Source organism: Coffea arabica, chromosome 2e (genome assembly GCF_036785885.1).
Source record: "Coffea arabica cultivar ET-39 chromosome 2e, Coffea Arabica ET-39 HiFi, whole genome shotgun sequence".
NCBI classification, from domain to species: domain Eukaryota; kingdom Viridiplantae; phylum Streptophyta; class Magnoliopsida; order Gentianales; family Rubiaceae; genus Coffea; species Coffea arabica.
In genome coordinates this window covers 28,123,375-28,141,236 of record NC_092313.1, presented here as the reverse complement: position 1 = coordinate 28,141,236, position 17,862 = coordinate 28,123,375, and the positions used below count along the sequence as shown (strand labels likewise).

At 36.4% G+C, this 17,862-nt stretch overlaps 1 protein-coding gene across 2 annotated transcripts; it reads right to left on the bottom strand.

Moving 5' to 3' along the window:
- Positions 1-10,839: 10,839 nt before the first annotated feature.
- On the bottom strand, positions 10,840-12,476 carry LOC113732272 (transcription factor bHLH118-like). 2 transcript variants are annotated; one of them, XM_027257954.2, is made up of 4 exons: positions 12,406-12,476; positions 11,843-12,147; positions 11,237-11,587; positions 10,840-11,145 (listed from the first exon to the last, which is right to left on the bottom strand). In XM_027257954.2, the coding sequence occupies exons 1-4, from the start codon at positions 12,410-12,412 to the stop codon at positions 11,047-11,049; spliced, it is 762 nt and encodes a 253-aa protein (XP_027113755.1). In that variant the 5' UTR covers positions 12,413-12,476; the 3' UTR covers positions 10,840-11,046. The 2 variants fall into 2 exon arrangements, with proteins under 2 accessions (XP_027113755.1, XP_027113754.1); XM_027257953.2 differs by lacking the exon at positions 12,406-12,476 and having other exon boundaries at positions 11,843-12,395.
- Positions 12,477-17,862: the final 5,386 nt, after the last annotated feature.

The following is a 17,862-nucleotide window of genomic DNA, read 5'->3' as shown; positions in this document are numbered from 1 at the left end:
CTGTCTACTTATTTTCATCCCTGCGAGCTTCTTAGAATCTGCCGCCTTCCTGATAAGGTTGGATAGTCCCTCAGAGCACAAAAGGAATAGATAAGGGGATAGAGGGTCCCCTTGTTTAATTCCTCTTTTTGGAATTACAAACTCTTTAACCTCCCCGTTTATATTAAACGAGTACGACACAGACTTCACACACTCCATAACCCAGTTCCTCCATTTACAGTCGAAGCCCATTTTTTCCATTATTGCCTCCAGGAAACTCCATTCAACTCGATCGTACGCCTTGGACATGTCAAGCTTCACTGCCAAAAACCCATCCTTACCTTGTTTCTTGTTTTTTAAATAATGCATGTACTCATGAGAGACCATAATATTATCAAGAATCTGCCTACCAGGAATGAAGGCAGATTGATTTTTACAAATGCAACAATGCAAGACACTTTTGAGCCTGTTTGCTAAGATTTTAGCTATCACCTTATATAAGGTAGTGCAAAGACTTATGGGTCTGAATTGCTTTAGAGATGTAGGAATCTGCACTTTGGGAATTAGAGTGATAATAGTATGATTAACACTCTTTAGGAGGTGGCCAGTATGAAAAAACGTCTGAATAGCCTTTATCACTTGTTGTTTGATGGTTGTCCAGAATTTTTGGAAAAAAAGTGGTGACATACCATCAATCCCAGGGGCTTTTTCTGGATTCATAGAGAAAATTACAGATTTTATTTCTTCTTCCAACACTGGTTTTAACAGGTTTCTATTCAATTCATCAGTGATGGTATGGGGAATACCATGCAAAACCTCATTTAAGTCCCCTCCCTCATTACTGTCCAGCAAAATCCTATAGTAACCTGCTATTTCAGTACTCAACTCCTCCTCACTCTCTGTCCACGTCCCATCCTCTCTCTGGAGTTTATGCAAGCTGTTTCTCCTTCTCCTTCCCTGTACAGATGCATGAAAAAACTTTGTATTTTTGTCTCCTTCCTTGAGCCATTGTATCCTTGATTTCTGTTGCCAGTGCTTCTCTTCTTCCTTGTAAGCCTTACTTAACTCTTTCTTAAGGGCAGCCATACTAATATTTCTAGAGTTCCCTCTAACTTCTTTCAAGTCGCATAGCTGCTTTTTAATGAGCTCAATCTTGTCCCTAGAGTTAGCTTGGAAGTTGTTCTTCCATTTTAGGAGAGCTACACGGCAGTTCTTAATCTTTGTAGCCACTTGATACATCCTTGACCCCTCCACCTGCTGTTCCCAAGCAATCCTGATTACCTCCCCAATGTCCTCTCGTTTTAACCATCTTTTATCGAAAAAGAACCTGTGTTTCCTTCTGCTCGAGCTCATCATTGTGTCGAACATCAGGATGCTATGATCCGAGGCATAAGAATCAATATGCCTGCAATTGACCATATCAAACACCTGAAACCAGGGGTAGGTGCAAAGACCTCTATCCAACCTTTGTTTGACTTCTCCCTCTTCCTCCCAATTGTTGCACCAAGTCCACGGATGACCAATAAATCCAATATCCAGCAAATAATTTCCATTAATAAAATCTCTGAAGTCATGAAAGGATTTCTCCTCTCTACGAATCCCTCCCCACTTTTCGTCATTAGAGACTAAATCATTAAAATCCCCAGCTATCATCCATCTATCTCCCCACAATCTTTTCTGATTAGCTAAGACTTTCCGTTGTTCTTTTCTAATCTGATGATCACAGCTCGCGTAAATTCCTATAAACCACCAATCAATATTAGCTTCCATATCCTCCACGTGAGCTTCAATGGTAAAGGAAGTCATAAGGACCTCAAGAATTTTCACCTCATCTTTCCAGAAAAGAGCCATACCTCCTGCCTTATGCATAGCCTCAACCACCACCATTTCTTCAAATCTTAAAATGTTTTTCACTTTTTCTAAATATCTAGTCCTATTTTTGGTCTCACTTAAAAACACTAAACTTGGAGAGAAGAGGTTATTAACCTCTCTCAACTGGGGAACTGTCAAGGGGCTCCCCACTCCTTGGCAATTCCACACCTGGACCCTCATTTACCCCCTGGGGTCCTTATAGGGAAGGACCCTTCACCCTCTGCCCCTAAATCCTCTGAACCTCCAACTATGTCGAGCTTACTCTTTTTCTTTTGCAGGTCTTCACCCTTATCAATATCCAAATCCACTTCCAATTCATTAATTTTTCTCTTCCCAAGGTTTTTCAGATTCCCCAGATTAATACTGATCCCTTTTAAAGCCTGTTTACGTTTACTAGGAGCTCTCAGAGGTCTCTGAGCCCTTCTAATATGCTTCCTAACAACCTCTTGCTGCTTAGTGATGCTCACATCATCTACTTGCATGACCATAGGCTCATTTTTTGCCTCCTCAGTGTCAGCCTGCACCTCGAAATGCATCTGCTGCTCCCTCAAAATAGTATCTCGTTCTCCATCCACTTCCATGAGCGGTTGTCCAACCTTTTCCTTCCCCGCCAGCTCTTCTTCATTCTTTGTTAACCCCCCTTCTGAAGTGGACATAGGGACCTCTACCCTCACTCCTCCTATCTGGCTAGGGAATGGTAAGGTATGAGCGGGTGTAACTCTCGACGCCTCTCTCTGACCTACTACCAACTCCTGTCCCCTATTCCTGTTACTCTCCTCTGCCAGTCCTTTATTGCTCTCCACCCCCTGTATATTGGGAAGACTCTCCCCCCTCTCGATCTCTACCCATTCTCCCTGCTGGTATCTCCAGTGCTGACTTGGAGTATTAACAAAAACCCCTGTTTGGTTTTTCTGTGGCCCCATTTTCGCGTTCCCATTTCCCGTCCTCATCCAGCTCCCATATTCGTTATCCTTTTTCCCTTCAATCACCCCTCCTGCCATCCCGCAAGATCTCTCACTATGTCCTATTCTTCCACACCTATAGTAAAAATCCGGGCATCTCTCATACTTAAATTGAACCCATTTAGTCACACCAGCCACCTTAATAGAGGTGCCTCTTAACAGGGGTTGATCTATGTCGACCTGAACAGCTAACTTGAGGTGCCTACCCTCTTTTCCTCCTGTTTGGGGTATAATGACATCCCTAACCAGATGAAAAACAGAGCCTATCTTCTTACCAACTTCCTTAGAAATGCAATGGACAGGAAGATTCCAGACTTGCACCCATAATGATGCAGTATTAAAGGCTTTAACATCATCTTCTATCCCCTCATACCATTTATTCATCACTAATAACTGGTTATCCAAAATCCAAGGACCTCCCTTAACTATTCTATCCCTATCACCCTCCTTAGGCAAAAAGAATTGAAACAGGTTCGGTCCTAACTCCGCAACAATCATATCTTTGGGGTATCCCCATGCAGCAGTAACAAAGTTCTTGACTCCTGTATAGTTGGCTATCTTCTCTCCCACAATCTTCCCTAGCAAGCTGCCTTGACATTCCTTTATACCTAGTGTTAACTCATCTGTTCCAACCTCAGTAACCTGCATTTCTTTACTGGAGAGGGTGAAACCTTTCAGAATATCCGCTATCTCCTCAGCCATTGGGCTTGAAAGGAGGTAGAGATGGTAAAATTCTCACACACACACGAAACTGAACAGAAACCCGAAAACCCCAAACTGGGAGATTAAACAAATCTGTTATTCTCAAGGTAAGACACAGAAAAGACAACGACAGACCAAAACAAGATGAACCTACCTCTAATGCACCTACATTACCAAACAAGGTAAGAAGAGACAATGTCCGTGAGCTGACCTGCCAGTGAAAACCCACACCATTGATGCATCGTCTTCTCCCTTAGATCTGGAACCTCCATTTGCAGCAGCTTTAATGGAACCCCATGATGTAGTATTATGGGTGTCAAGTACAAACTGCTCCTCAGAATAGTGACACTTCCCTCCTACTTGCTAAAATAGGTATCCGACACAGAACCTTCTACATCAAAGTGGAAGTGATGAGAGATTTGTCTGAAAGTGAAAAAGGTTGAGTCTTTTAATTCTTTATTGCTACTCAGTAACTTTTCAGATCTTCCACAATGGAAAGAAAAGCTCTCTTTTTAGAGAGAGAAGGTCCCCTACAAGAGAAAGGAACTTTTACGATGTCTCTGTCAATAAATAATTGAGCTTTGCTGCTGAAACCAAGTTGTGCCTTAGGTTTGCATGCCTAGAGTGTGACATTTTAGTATCAGAATGAATTTCATGTGGTCTCTGCATGAGGCGAAACTAGACATATGGTATTGAGTCGCGACTACACAAGATGCTACGTTGACTTAAGAGTGGAAACCAATTTTAGAACCCGTACAAGCTACCTCGAGAATCCAATACATCTGATTGGATAATGCAAAGCCTGAAAAAGATCCAAGGAATTGGATTAGTTTTGCAAGGACTCAAAGTTTTAAAAAGAGGGATGACTAAGATATTCCGTTTTACATCCAAAAAAAAAAGTGCTATGAACCAATATATGAGTAGAGTCTGAATACTTAAGTCAAACTTTAGATATTCATTTTTAATTAATAAAAATGGAGACCGAATACTTAGACTTAACTACTGACACTAGGGTTACTTGGGTTTGTGGACGCAGGATGTGACACTTATACTTCGAGGAATGACTGGAAACCCAGCAATTTAAAACTGATAATGAAAACATTATCACCCCAAAAACTAGATTTATAAGATACCCTTCCCAAAAACTAGTTTTATAAGCTAATTTTTCTCAAGTTGATGTCTATTAGCTTTCCCATTAGGCAAATACATTAAGTTGCCCGTTATGCCAAAGCAACTATTAGAAAGAAAACATAAAAAGTATTCAAATTAACATAAATAAGTTTATTAGAAAGAAAACATAAAAGTATTCAAGTTGTAGTTTCAACAATTAACAATGCATCCAGAGATCAAATGTTCATTCACAAAGGAAAATGCAGTTCATTCCTAAAACTGGAATAATGCTGAACTTTCGGAAACAATATATGTCAAATTGTACATGATAATGTTCTGTATTACAATCATTTAGAGTGCGATTTCAATTTCAAAAATCGAAGGGAAATATGCCATGCGGTTTTCACAATTGAAACCAAATTTAATCATTTAAAATCAATACCAGGATTTACGCTTTGGAAGGTATACGTGGTTTTGCTGACTGGTCTAGGGCTCTAATTCACAAGTTTATCTACTTTCGGCCATGTATTTTACATTGATTCTACTATACTATCCCAAAGAGTAATCTTCTGAGGTTAAACATCTAATTGGCGAAGGATTTTTCTTCTCTACTTTTTTTTTTTCTGTTTTTTAAGGGGCAACAAATCAACTATGATAATGACAATTTAAAACATCCAATTAGAGAAGAAAAATCCTTCTCCTGGCTTGAAATTTCCAAATCTCTATGATTAAAAGCATTCATTGTTTTGCAGGATTATGCATATTGCTATATGGGTTGAACAATATATTTAATAGTTATAGACCAAGAAGCATGGATTCAGATTCTCTGTGATTACACTGTTGATTTTTTCGGCATTAGTTTCTGTTCCACATCGGTGGGACAGGTTTTGAGGGGAGTGTTTGAGAGTTATAAATTAACACTTTCCCCTCCCAATTGAGATATTAGAAAATTTTGTATTCTTTCTTTTCCCAAATTAATAAGAGCAGGTTGCTTAGATGGTGCTCGTAAATTAGGCATATTTGGCCGAACTCCGTTATCAATTTAGAGTGTATTCTCTTCTTATCTCTTTTATTACGCATTTATTTGGTAGTTGTAATTTTTTGAGTGAAAAATTACCCGGTTTCCCCAATAAGTGGTATCAGAGTCGAAGGTTCATCCTTTGGTTTGTTTGTAATTTGTTATATTGAATACTATTGTTTGAGTCTAAAATGGCATTAGACGATTCACCGATATGGATCGGCTATCATTTGAGTCCATGTCAAAAATTACATCTGGAACATCGGCTTCCTCGTCCACATAGTCGAGGATTCCAATGTCAAGTTTGAAGCTAGCGATGGAGATAATTGACGGTACTGGCCATTTCAGCATGTGGCAAGGCGAGGTCATAGATTCTTTTTTTCAACATTCCATCCAAATGAATGGATTTTGAATTCAGATTCTATCTATCATATGTCTCCCATGCTGGAATGGTTCTTTGAATTTGAAGAATTTGATGGTGGAGTTGCTTACATGAAAAATGACAATCCATGTAAAAAATTTGGGATAGGTTCAATCAAATTGCGTAATCATGATGGATCCACCAGAATCTTGAAAGATGTTCGGTACGTGCCGAATTTAAAGAAGAATCTCATTTCTTTGGAGGCCTTGGAGTCAAAAGGCCTGATTGTGATAATGCGAGATAGAATTCTTAAAGCAACTTTGGGAGCACTTGTGATGGTGAAAGGTGTGAGAAAGAATAATCCGTATTACTACCAAGGTAGTACTGTTGTTGGGACAGCAACAGCAGCAACATTTTCCAGTAGCAAGAAGGATGCGGAGGCAACAAAGTTGTGGCACATGCTGGTAAAAAATCCTTACAAAATCTTGTCAAGTAAGGATTGTTGAAAGGTACGAAAGCTTGCAAATTAGATTTCATGAGCATTGTGTTTTGGAAAAACAGAGAAGAGTGAAATTTGGTACTTGCATCCACAATACCAAAGGTATTTTGGATTATGTGCATTCAGATGTTTGGGGACTTGCCAAAACTCCATCTCTTGGAGACAGGTACTATTTTGTCACTTTTGTTGATGATTTTTCCAAAAGAATTTGGGTATTTACTATGAAGAACAAGGATGATGTGCTAGGGATTTTTCTTAAATGGAAAGCTCAGGTTGAAAATCAGACAGGAAGAAAGATCAAGATTTTTCGAACAGACAACGGTGGAGAATACAAGAGTGATCCCTTCGAAGAGATATGCCAAGAGTGTGGCATAGTTCGGCACTTCACAGTTAGAAGAACACCGCATCAGAATGGGGTGTCAGAGCGTATGCACAAGATACTAGTGGAGAAAGTTCGTTGCATGCTGTCTAATGCTGGGTTAGACAGAAAGTTTTGAGCTGAAGCTATGACATACGCTCAACATCTCGTCAATCGCTTGCCATCATTTGCAATAGGTGGCAAGGCTCCGTTAGAGGTATGGTTTAGAAAACCTACAACAGACTATGATTTTTTGCATATCTTTGGTTCTACTGCATATTATCATGTAAATGAATCAAAGTTGGATCCACGTGCAAAAAAGTCTCTCTTTATGGGCTTTAATACTGGAGTTAAGGGATACAGTTTGTGGTGTCTAGAAGCAAAGAAGATCATTATTAGCAGGGATGTTACCGTTGATGAATCTACCACGTTGAATAATGTAGCACAAGATGGGACCAGTGGTACTCCGCAACAGGTGGAGTGTATGCCAAAACAGGTGAAGTTTGAGCAGATAATGGTGAGCCCAGCAAATAGTACCATCAGTGATTCTCCCATGGTAGAAGAGGAGTCAGATGAGAAAGAGGTTTCAACTCAAGAACCTCAACAGCAGCAAGAGTCAATTGCCGTCAATAGGCCAAGATGAGAAATTCAAAAACCTGCTCGTTTTGCTGACATGGTGGTCTATGCACTTCCAGTTGTTGATGTTCCATCCACCTTTCCTAAAGCAGTTCGAAGTATAGAGAATTGGTAGATGAAAAAATGCTATAGAAGAAGAGATGCAATCTCTTCAGAAGAACAAGATGTGAAAGTTGACACAACTACCGAAGGGCAAGAAGGCAATTGGATGCAAATGGGTATTTGCAAAGAAAGAAGAATTTCCTGACAAGAATGATATTCGCTATAAGGTAAGATTGGTGGCTAAAGGCTACGCTCAAAAGGAGAGAGTTGATTATAATGAGATATTTTCTCCAATTGTTAAACATTCCTCTATTAGAATCCTGTTGGCCTTGGTAGCACAGTTGAATTTAAAATTAGCTCAACTTGATGTGAAAATCGCGTTTCTTCACGGTGACTTGAAGGAGAAAATCTATATGTTTCAGCTAAATAAATTCAAAATTACTGGTAAAGAGAATTGGGTTTGTAAGCTGAGCAAATCGTTTTACGGATTGAAGCAATCACCGAAGAAATGGTACAAACGATTTGACCAATTCATGATGGGCTAGAAGTACACAAGAAGCAAATACGATCAATGTGTGTATTTGTGCAAGCTACGAGATGAGTCCTATACCTACTTACTCCTGTATGTTGATGATATGTTGATAGCATCAACGAGCCAAGTTGAAATTGACAAATTAAAGGTTCGGTTGAATAAAGAGTTTGAGTTAAAAGATTTAGGAGAAACTAAGAAGATTCTCGGCATAAAGATAAGTAGGAATAGAATGAGAGGTCACATTTGTCTACACAGAAGCAGTATTTGAAGAAGATAGTACAACGATTTGGTATGAATGGAGATTCAAAATTTGTAAGCACTCCGCTTGCTCCTCATTTAAAATTTAGCAGGCTATTATTTCCAAAAACGAATGAAGAGCGAGCATACATGGCGAAAGTCCCTTATGCTAATGCAGTTGGTAGCTTGATGTATGCAATGGTGTGTACGAGACCCGACATTTCACAAGCCATTAGTGTGGTAAGCAGGTTCATGCATGATCCGGGCAAAAATCATTGGCAAGCTGTGAAATGGATTCTACGGTATATCTAAGATACTGTAGATGTTGGATTAGTATTTGAGCAGGATGAATCACTTGGTTAATGTGTAGTTGGATATTGTGATTCTGACTATGCAGGTGACTTGGATAAGCGACATTCTACAACTGACTACTTGTTCACGTTTGCCAAGGCGCCAGTTAGTTGAAAACTACTTTGCAATCAACAGTGGATTTATCTATAACAGAGGCAGAGTATATGGCAATTACCGAAACGGTGAAGGAGGCAATTTGGCTTCAAAGATTGCTTGAAAACTTGGGAGTTGGTCAAAAACATATTGATATGTTTTGTGACAGTCAGAGTGCTATTCACTTAGCGAAGAACTAAGTCTTACACGCAAGAACGAAACACATTGATGTTTACTATCATTCCGTGCTGAAAATTCTCAAAGAAGAGGAGATTTTTCTCCAAAAGATTCGGACTACGGAGAATCCTGCAGATATGCTGACCAAGGTGGTTACAAGATCCAAGTTTCAACATTGTTTAGACTTGGTCAACATCTTGCACATTTGAGTTGGTGCCTGAGGGCGCAAATTTGAAAGTACCACGAGAACCGTTTGTTATTTTGTTTGAGTAAGAAGGTTTGTATTTTCGTGGGATTAGAAATTATGCCAATGTGGAGATTTGTTGATTTTTTTTGCATAAGTTTTTGTTCCACATCGGTGGGACAGGTTTTAGGGGGAGTGTGTGAGAGTTATAAATTAACACTCTCCCCTCCCAATTGAGATATTAGAAAATTTTGTATTCTTTCTTCTCCCAAATTAATAAGAGCGGGTTGTTTAGGCAGTGCTCGGAGATTAGGCATATTTGGTCGAACTCTATTATCAATTTAGAGTGTGTTCTCTTTTTATTTCTTTTATTACGTATTTATTTGGTAGTTGTAATTTTTTGAGTGGGAAATTACCCGGTTTCCCGACATACACTAGTGACTGCAGATATACAGTTGATAGTAGCCGATGGGATGGTCTGAAGTTAGATAGAAGGGATATTATTGTCAAAAAAGTATAATATTTTTATATATTATTGTGTTGTGTTAGTGTCTGCTTTTATTATGCTAGTGTCTGTATTATCATACAGTTGAAACCAATAATTGAATATGCCCTGGATCCAAGAAGCATGGGCCCAAATCACTGTGGTTTAGATCAAATGCACGGCAGACGAGTCTAGAAAAACAGGGGTATATATTTTCAGACGGTTCAAGGCAAGAGCTGCATCCAACTAAAGTCACAAGCAAGAATATCAAAGCTACTGCACATATGTTTATCAGACGTGCAGGTGCTTTAGGGATACCAAGAAGCATAGAAATTAAACAGAAAATCGAATTTTAAGTATAGATGTACGTGTACATGACAAACAAGAAGGCGACCTGGAATGATCTGAGGTATGGCTAAATTGCTCATGCAGAAATTTGAGGATAAATTAACTAGAACTACTTGATTATGTCCAGAAAATTGTTGGTCCATGCCATTAAACTGATGACAACAAAGCATGGAATTTATGACGTTAAAGTATTAGAAAGGCATACTGAACAAAGTGGTTCATCAGCAACAACCTTAATAGTTAACAGAGCCAACATATATATATATATATATATATATATATATATATATATATATATATATCTGTACACCAATTTTATGCTTTCAACATTTGTTGTAAACTAGCTTGGTAAGGACGCAAAGCTGCTTACAAGGGAATGGCCATAGTAAGTTATGGAAAAGAGAAAAACATGAATTAAGCTGTACCAAATCATGAGCCCAATTTCAAGTTTGACCAAGCTTCTTTAAACTTACTAAACATGTAGATGTAGGAAAGTTGCTAAACATAAATGTGGAATGTGTAATGATACTTTTTCTAGCTTATCTGCAAATTGTAGCTAATAGTCAATTTTTCAGGAAAGTCTATCCTGCTTGAAAACCCCAATATTTTCATGACATTGCACCAGTATACAAAGGAAGGCAATAGCTGAAGGTTATATAAAAAGATGGATACTTATATGCTGCAGTGAATTACAACTTCAACTAAGTAGGAGAAGAGAGTTCCAATACACTTTTTTATTATAGGTGACTTTAAGCTTATTGGCAATATAGAAAGTTGTACCTTGCAATATGTTGTCCATATTTTGTGCTTGTATATTCAACAAGCACAAAATTTTGTTATTTTCTTCAGTTCGTTTTCTATCCTAAAATGTGTAATCCACTCGACATACTTGCCTTTAAGTTCGTTAATGCTGATATTCAACATTTCATCTCCCCTCGTGATCAACAAGTCCCATTAAGCAGATAGAATTTCTTAGTTGTCTTTTTGTCAAACTTTAACAAGTGTATATACATGCACAAAGCAAATACACTGACTGACAATAACTTTCAGAAACCTGCATCTCTTGAAACCTTTTAATTTCTGTTGTTCATGTGAACAGTCTCAATTCCTGTATTGCTCTAGGACTTTTAAGTCTTTCCCAGTCACGACATTTTTCGTCAGCTTTTCTTGCAGACAAATTAGATCAACATCTGCATTGGCCTGCAAGAACATGAGGGCGAAACAGTGAGCAACAAGGTGGCGAACCAGATATTGCTGTGAAACTTATATAACTAATTCATCACAATTGTACCTCAGTTTGGATTGTGTAAAGAAATTCCTCATTGACTTTGGTGCAGACACAGCTAACAACAGCAAGACCTTCATCAAGCAGCACATCCAGTATCTTTGATAGAGGAAACCATTTAGTATCTGCCAAGTAATTCTTCATCAGAATCTCAATTCCACCACCCGAGCATTGCCTGAGTGTGAACTTAATAGCAGAAGAGTTCGTTTCCTCAACAATTTTGACGTCCAGATTGCTCGATCCAGCCATTAAATTTATTTGCTTATCCCTTTTTACTTCCAATTCCCTAATGTTCTTCTCCATGTGTTTTATATGATTCACTGCATCAAGAAGATGATCCGAAGCGGAACCCTTTGTCTGAAAAAAAGGAAAAAATCAATAGATCTTCAAATCTTACAGTTCTAAAAACCAGCAAAAAAAAGTACAAATGAGTCAACAATGTATTTTGTTGGGCGGGAAAAAGGAATATGTGTAGAAGGGTTGTAAAAGGCGAAATTTTGAGTAACATCTCACCAAAGAATGGGAATCGAAAACTAGATATCTGTACTTCTGATTATGCATAAAAATTGAGAATTCACCAATTGATTGAATTAGCAAGTCCAGCTTCATCACCTTTTTACATTCAAGAGGCAGTAGATTTCTGAGAGAAGCATAAAGCTCCGCCATTTCTAGCCTCCTTCGGCGCTCGATATCTCTATGATAGGCTTTTTTCTGCTTGCTCTCATCAGGGTTCTTCCCAGAGTCATGATTATCAGGTCGAATAGCTGATGATGCCTTTGTCTGCCTTTTCGGGGCCGTGTTGATATTGTTCCTGATGATGATCTCCTCAGTCTTTTCTTGACGTGAAGCAAGCGAAGATGCAACCACCTGATTTTGCAGATCTTGATGAGGGATTGCGGGTTCTAGGTCGGGATGAACTGTTGAGATTGGCAAATATTCAAAAAGCATTGGATCATCTTGCAGTAAAGGAATCAAATTATAAGTAAAGTCATCCATGTTAAGACAACTGCTTTCTTAGAATGATATCTTATGATATGATTAAGCTACCAAACCAGGATACATTTGTTAGGGTAATTCATACTATTAGATCTCTTAAATGGTAAGAAGAATCTCGGATTCCTGCAATTTTTTCATAAAGAAATAGAAATCAGGACTGAGTATTGTCCTTCTCTCACCTGCCATTCTTTTTCTTTAAAGCTTGCTTGGTTCGTGGACAGCTTAGTTTACACCCTGGAGTCCAACTTCTCACCTACAATCATATTAAACAAAACGTGGTATTAAACTATCATTATTCAACTTTGATTGAATCACACGTAAACTTTCCTCTAAAAACGAAAATGACACGTAAACTTGACCTAATAATGCAAGAAGTGCATTGTTCGAATTTCATTTTTTTTTATTAACTTTTTTGAAGTTTTCTTCTATCAGCAAAGGAGTTGGGGACCATGGTTAGGGTCGTTTTGCAATAGTGTACTTGGATAAATGATTCATTATAAAGATATATGGGTGTTGGTTAAGGGGTTAATCCTTTTTGTCCTTTTTTTTTTTGGTTGAATTTTACTGCTTGGTGAACTTTTTACTGGTGTTCTCTTTATTGCAATGTGAAATCTTACTATGTAACAAATGATTAGCCCGTATTTGGTCGACCAAAGATTGATTTTTCACATCAGAAATGGATTTCCAGGTTAAAAAAGGGGCAAAAAGAAAGAAAGAAAGAAAGAAGAAGGACCCTTCTTTATCTATCTTGAATTTGGAAGTAAGTATTGAGGTTTCTAACGATGAACTGTTTGAGGAAATTAGTATAACAAAAAATATATACATATTTTAAAGCATGTGTTTACTATCTTTAACGTGTTGTTTGTCCATTCTTAGTAAAAGCAAATTATCTCTAAGTTGCTACAGAGTCATAAGATGACAAAAAAAAAAAAATTTACTTTTTTTTTTCGAAGTCTATAGAATTAGTGTTTGACATTTTTGTACTTATAGAGAAGAATGTGGTGCAAAAAAAGACAGGTTATAATTGACAAACTATTTTGACCTTTTTCCTTAAACAGAGATGTCTATTTAAATTAAGAGTCCCACTCACGTTACAATTTGAGTTTGAAACTCAAAGACGCCTGTAATGCCGATTTTCTTGATCTTGCAAAAATAGTGTGGTATGTACATGAAATTACAAACACAGTGTCTCATTAGTTAGAACTAATCATTTCTAATTATAATTAGAAATATCCTTTTCTATCAAATAGGAAGGGCTGTAGCACAAAATGTATTTCTAAGTAATTGCCCCGTAGATCCTATATCTATCTATATGAAAAAGAAATTATATATATAACAAAGGGGATTCTTATTTGTACAAATGATACTTCAAACTTGGAACGAGCATGAAGAAATTAACGATATTTCTTTATCTTTTGATCATTAGAAAGAATTCTATTAAGATATTATGGGTGTGTTTGGATTAAGAAGATTTGAAGTAAAATAATTTACTTCACAAATTCCAATCATCTTTTTATTTCACATACATCACATTACAAAAAGTATTACAGTAATTATCTCAAATAAATCATCCAAATAAACTCGTATCCAAACAACCTCAATATTGTGTGAAAATATGATTTCTTTTATTCTCTCTTGAGAATTGGAGGATTTTTTATTAGGTGGGTTCAAAAAGATTCCTATTTAAAGCATCAAATCTCCTCTATTATCTCAATTAAGAGGGTCAGTGGAAGGACAGGCTCAAAATTACGATCAATGCCCTTTTCAAATTCCGCTACAGCTGCACGAGCCCTTCCCGAGACATGGAAGAAATTTTTTTTCTTCACCAATTTACCATCTCATTCCTCATCTAGAGTTTAGACTTTGTAACTTAGTAGTCAATGCCTCAAAAATAGTGAATGGGGAAAAGTAATAGGAAAGGAGGAGAGAGGCGGAGATGAAATTAAAGGGACTTAAGAGAAGATGGGAAGAAGAACAATAGGAACTCTGATAGAATGCTTTTACTCAGATGAGCAGGTAGCCATCTCACCTAAGATAAATCATGTGGTCATAAATTGTTTGTAACTCCTCTCAAAGATATTTTTCTAGCAGCTGCTCAATCCATAATCATTAACACAATTAAATTCTAATTTGACTATCATGTATGGATACACACTAATAATTATACTCTCCTTTACATTTATATATTTTTTCTAATTAATCTTGTTTTTTTTTAAAAAAAATATAATACGTAAAGTACATTTTAATGGGTACCCATTTAAACATAATTAAATTATAGCCTCTAAAATGTCAACCCCAAGTGGCCCCGTCAGATTTAGTTTGTAACTAGAATTTATACCAATTACTGCTTTTAAACTCTGATTCAAACAAATTGTTGCTGAAATTAATGGGAGACACTTTAGGCAATCAATTCACAAATCTAAGTAGCTTAAGTGTCCAAGTGCCATTGTCAAGATAATTAAACATGTTTTATTCAATTTATATTTAGATATAAACCAGATACGAATTGAAAAAAAAAAAAAAACTGTCCCACCAATATTTTTCCTTCAAGCATACGAAATACTAGTTTTTCATCCAATATGGGACAATAACTCACCTTGTACAGAATACGTTTAATCATATCTTCTGCTAGTCATGCAGATCTTATAAAATTGAAATGAAAATTTGATGTTTATATATATATATATATAACAGAGAATATAAAGTTCCATAAACAAGAACATCATAATGATCAATGGCATCAAAATCATACCTCTTTAAGTACAGTTTTCATGTATGCATACTACTAAAGTTGATTGTTGTTTGTCAAAAAGGATGAAGGATGTTCTTTTATATGCATCATGGGAGAACTTTTAATGCTTCTTAAGAAAAAAATTCTAGACTCCATATCTTCATAGTCAAGAGAAATCTCGATTAGTAAATATTTAACTGAATATTTAACGGAAGAGAGAGAGAGAGAGAGAGAGAGAACCCTTGAAGAACCACTAATAAAGAAATGATAAAGCATGCATTTCGAAACTGAAAATGCTGGTTCCTGATCCTGAAGGATGGATCCACACGAGGGTGGCAGGGGGACAGCGTGCATGCCATGTTCTTGATAGGCTCATTCAGTCCTAAACCAGCATAAACAATGAGGTTCTGGATTTTGCCCGGCAGGCTGAAGATATGGAGCTGCCTGATACCCTCATAATTGATGTATTATACTATTGGCATAAAATCAATGCCATTGCAAATTGCATTCCAACTTCCTCACTGTTCATTTAAAAATGGAAGAAGCTACAAGATCGAAGTTGTTATTGCTTTATCGGGATTTGGCTCTTCTCCATTTTATAGTTTTCTTCCATTTAATGCGATTCTTTTTTTTTTTTTTTTTATACTTTTTTTAACATTTGCCAACTTGATTACTTGTATATACTTCTAAAAGAGACTGTAATGCGCCACTATTTTTGGAGTGTTTTACAAAGACAAATCTTACTAAGAAAAATTAGGAACATAGACCACTCTTACCTATTAAAATTCTTAATTCTATCATTATCTCGTTTTCTACCCTTAAATTTTAGATACTTCTGCAACTATTTAACATTCTAAACGATACAACTAAAGATTGAGGGACACGGCATCTGTAATGTTATTAGATTCATTTTGCTAAAATACCATATAAGCAATAATCCAGAACACTCCTAAGTTTTCGAAGAATATTCAAAAAAGTTACGTGTGACGTGCGCGGGGTATACATATAACAATTAACTTATTCACAATCAAATTTTATAATTATAAATCCTAAATACCCCACATGTGATTTTCACAAGTATACGAGTCATTTATTGAGCATAGGGGTATTAGGTATTGATCCCACAGGGAAGATTGTCAATTACCGGTGATTTTCAAACTTCTTTATTATTTAGACTATCACAAGTACAAGAAATTAAATCTACACTATAAAAATAACAAAAATACAATCGAAAGCTCCTAAAGGTATGGAATTCCTTACTACTCTTGCAAATAACATTACTTGTTAAGTGAATGTTATTATCTTGGCTAGTTATGGCGTAATTTCTTAATGTATGTGAAATTTACTCTCGTAGTGAATCAACTATACTTGTAATTAAACCATACATACACTCGTGGTCATGAAATTAACTACAAGTTCGTTTCTTCAATGAAATTACATGAAACAAATCACTAAAACTACAAAGGTGCACATCTACTCTCGTAAGTGTACTCCCTAGATTTATTATTTCCTTGAACTAGTGTTAAATTCCAATTCTCATTGCAAACTTAACACCTTAAAATTATCACAATTAATGGCCGGTTAATCATGATTAGAAAAGCAAAAGTGATAAATAACTTGCTCAAAATAATATCATCAAATAACCAGTAAACATCACCGGCAAGATATAGAAAGTTCATTCATTACTCTAGGGATAAACTTTAACTAAACATGTTAAAAACACAATTCCAAACTTGTATTATAGTTAAACATGAATTCAAATACCAAAAAAAAAGTGATAGGAGAGAAGTCACCATTGTCACATGAGATCAACCTCTCCATCTTGCTCCTTAATCTTCATCTAAATCTAACTATAAATATAAGAAGGATAAACTACACTACTTATACTATACTACTTTAACTAATGAACTAAGAGAAACTAATGAAGACTACATTTTTAGTGGAGTTTCTCTAGCCTTCCAAAGTTGTTAAAATGGTCTCCAAAGGCTGCTATTTATAGAGGATTCAAGCTCAAGGTGAGTTGTTTCTTGGTTGGCAAAGTTGGCTTTTGAACTCACCAAGAGTTGTTCTCCAGTTTCCACACCCTTTTTGGTCAAATATAGCAAAATTCTGAGTTATAGATGAGTTGGAAAGATTGTGTGAATGCAAAACAAGTTTTAGAGCAAGTTGTAGCAGAAAAACTAGAATACGTGACCTTGAATACGCAACCTTAGATCGCGTATTGCGCCCCATGTTTTCTCCTTTGCAAGTTTGTACTTTCTAGGCAGATTTTATCTTTGCTCTGTTTTGGTCCAACTTCAACTGATATTTTCTCGATGTTAGAGGCTGAACTAAATCTTATGCAAAACATGAAATTTGTATCTCTTTGAGTTATCTTTCCAATGCCTCAAGAATTATCCAATTTGAAGCTCTGTGGACCGATAAATGACCAAAATACCCTTGACTGGTCAGAACCCTATTTCAGCTTTCGACCATGAAAATGCACTTCTGTATTTTGACTTTTTGACAAAGAAAACGACTAAACTGCACTTCAATGTTTTCATACCAAATGTAGATCTATCTCTTAGCTGCAAAATGATACAAGAATCACCTCAATCTAATATTTGTAACTCAACATATAACTGAAATACCACAATGTGTCAAAACTGAAAAACTTGCATTTCATCCTTTGATTATTTTGTACTTCATGTTCTCTTTTTATCACTTCAAACCATCAATAACCATCTAATTATCTTCTCAATTCACTCCATTTGAAGATTGAATCATTAAACCTACAAAAAACATGAAGTTTTCACTATTAAAATCCATAGAAATGTAATTTTACCACTTAAACCACAAAATATATATTTTCACTAAAAACTTAGTTAATTAGTTATAAAAGTAGTTAAAACACATCAAAACTAAA

Bases quoted from the DNA above. Each gene is read 5' to 3' on its own strand.
- LOC113732272 (XM_027257953.2), bottom strand. From the start codon at position 12,226: ATGGATGACTTTACTTATAATTTGATTCCTTTACTGCAAGATGATCCA. The intron at 11,588-11,842 runs GTGATGAAGCTG...CCTTTTTTTCAG, and splicing joins TGCCTCTTGAATGTAAAAAG to ACAAAGGGTTCCGCTTCGGA. The intron at 11,146-11,236 runs GTACAATTGTGA...ATGTTCTTGCAG, and splicing joins TTTACACAATCCAAACTGAG to GCCAATGCAGATGTTGATCT.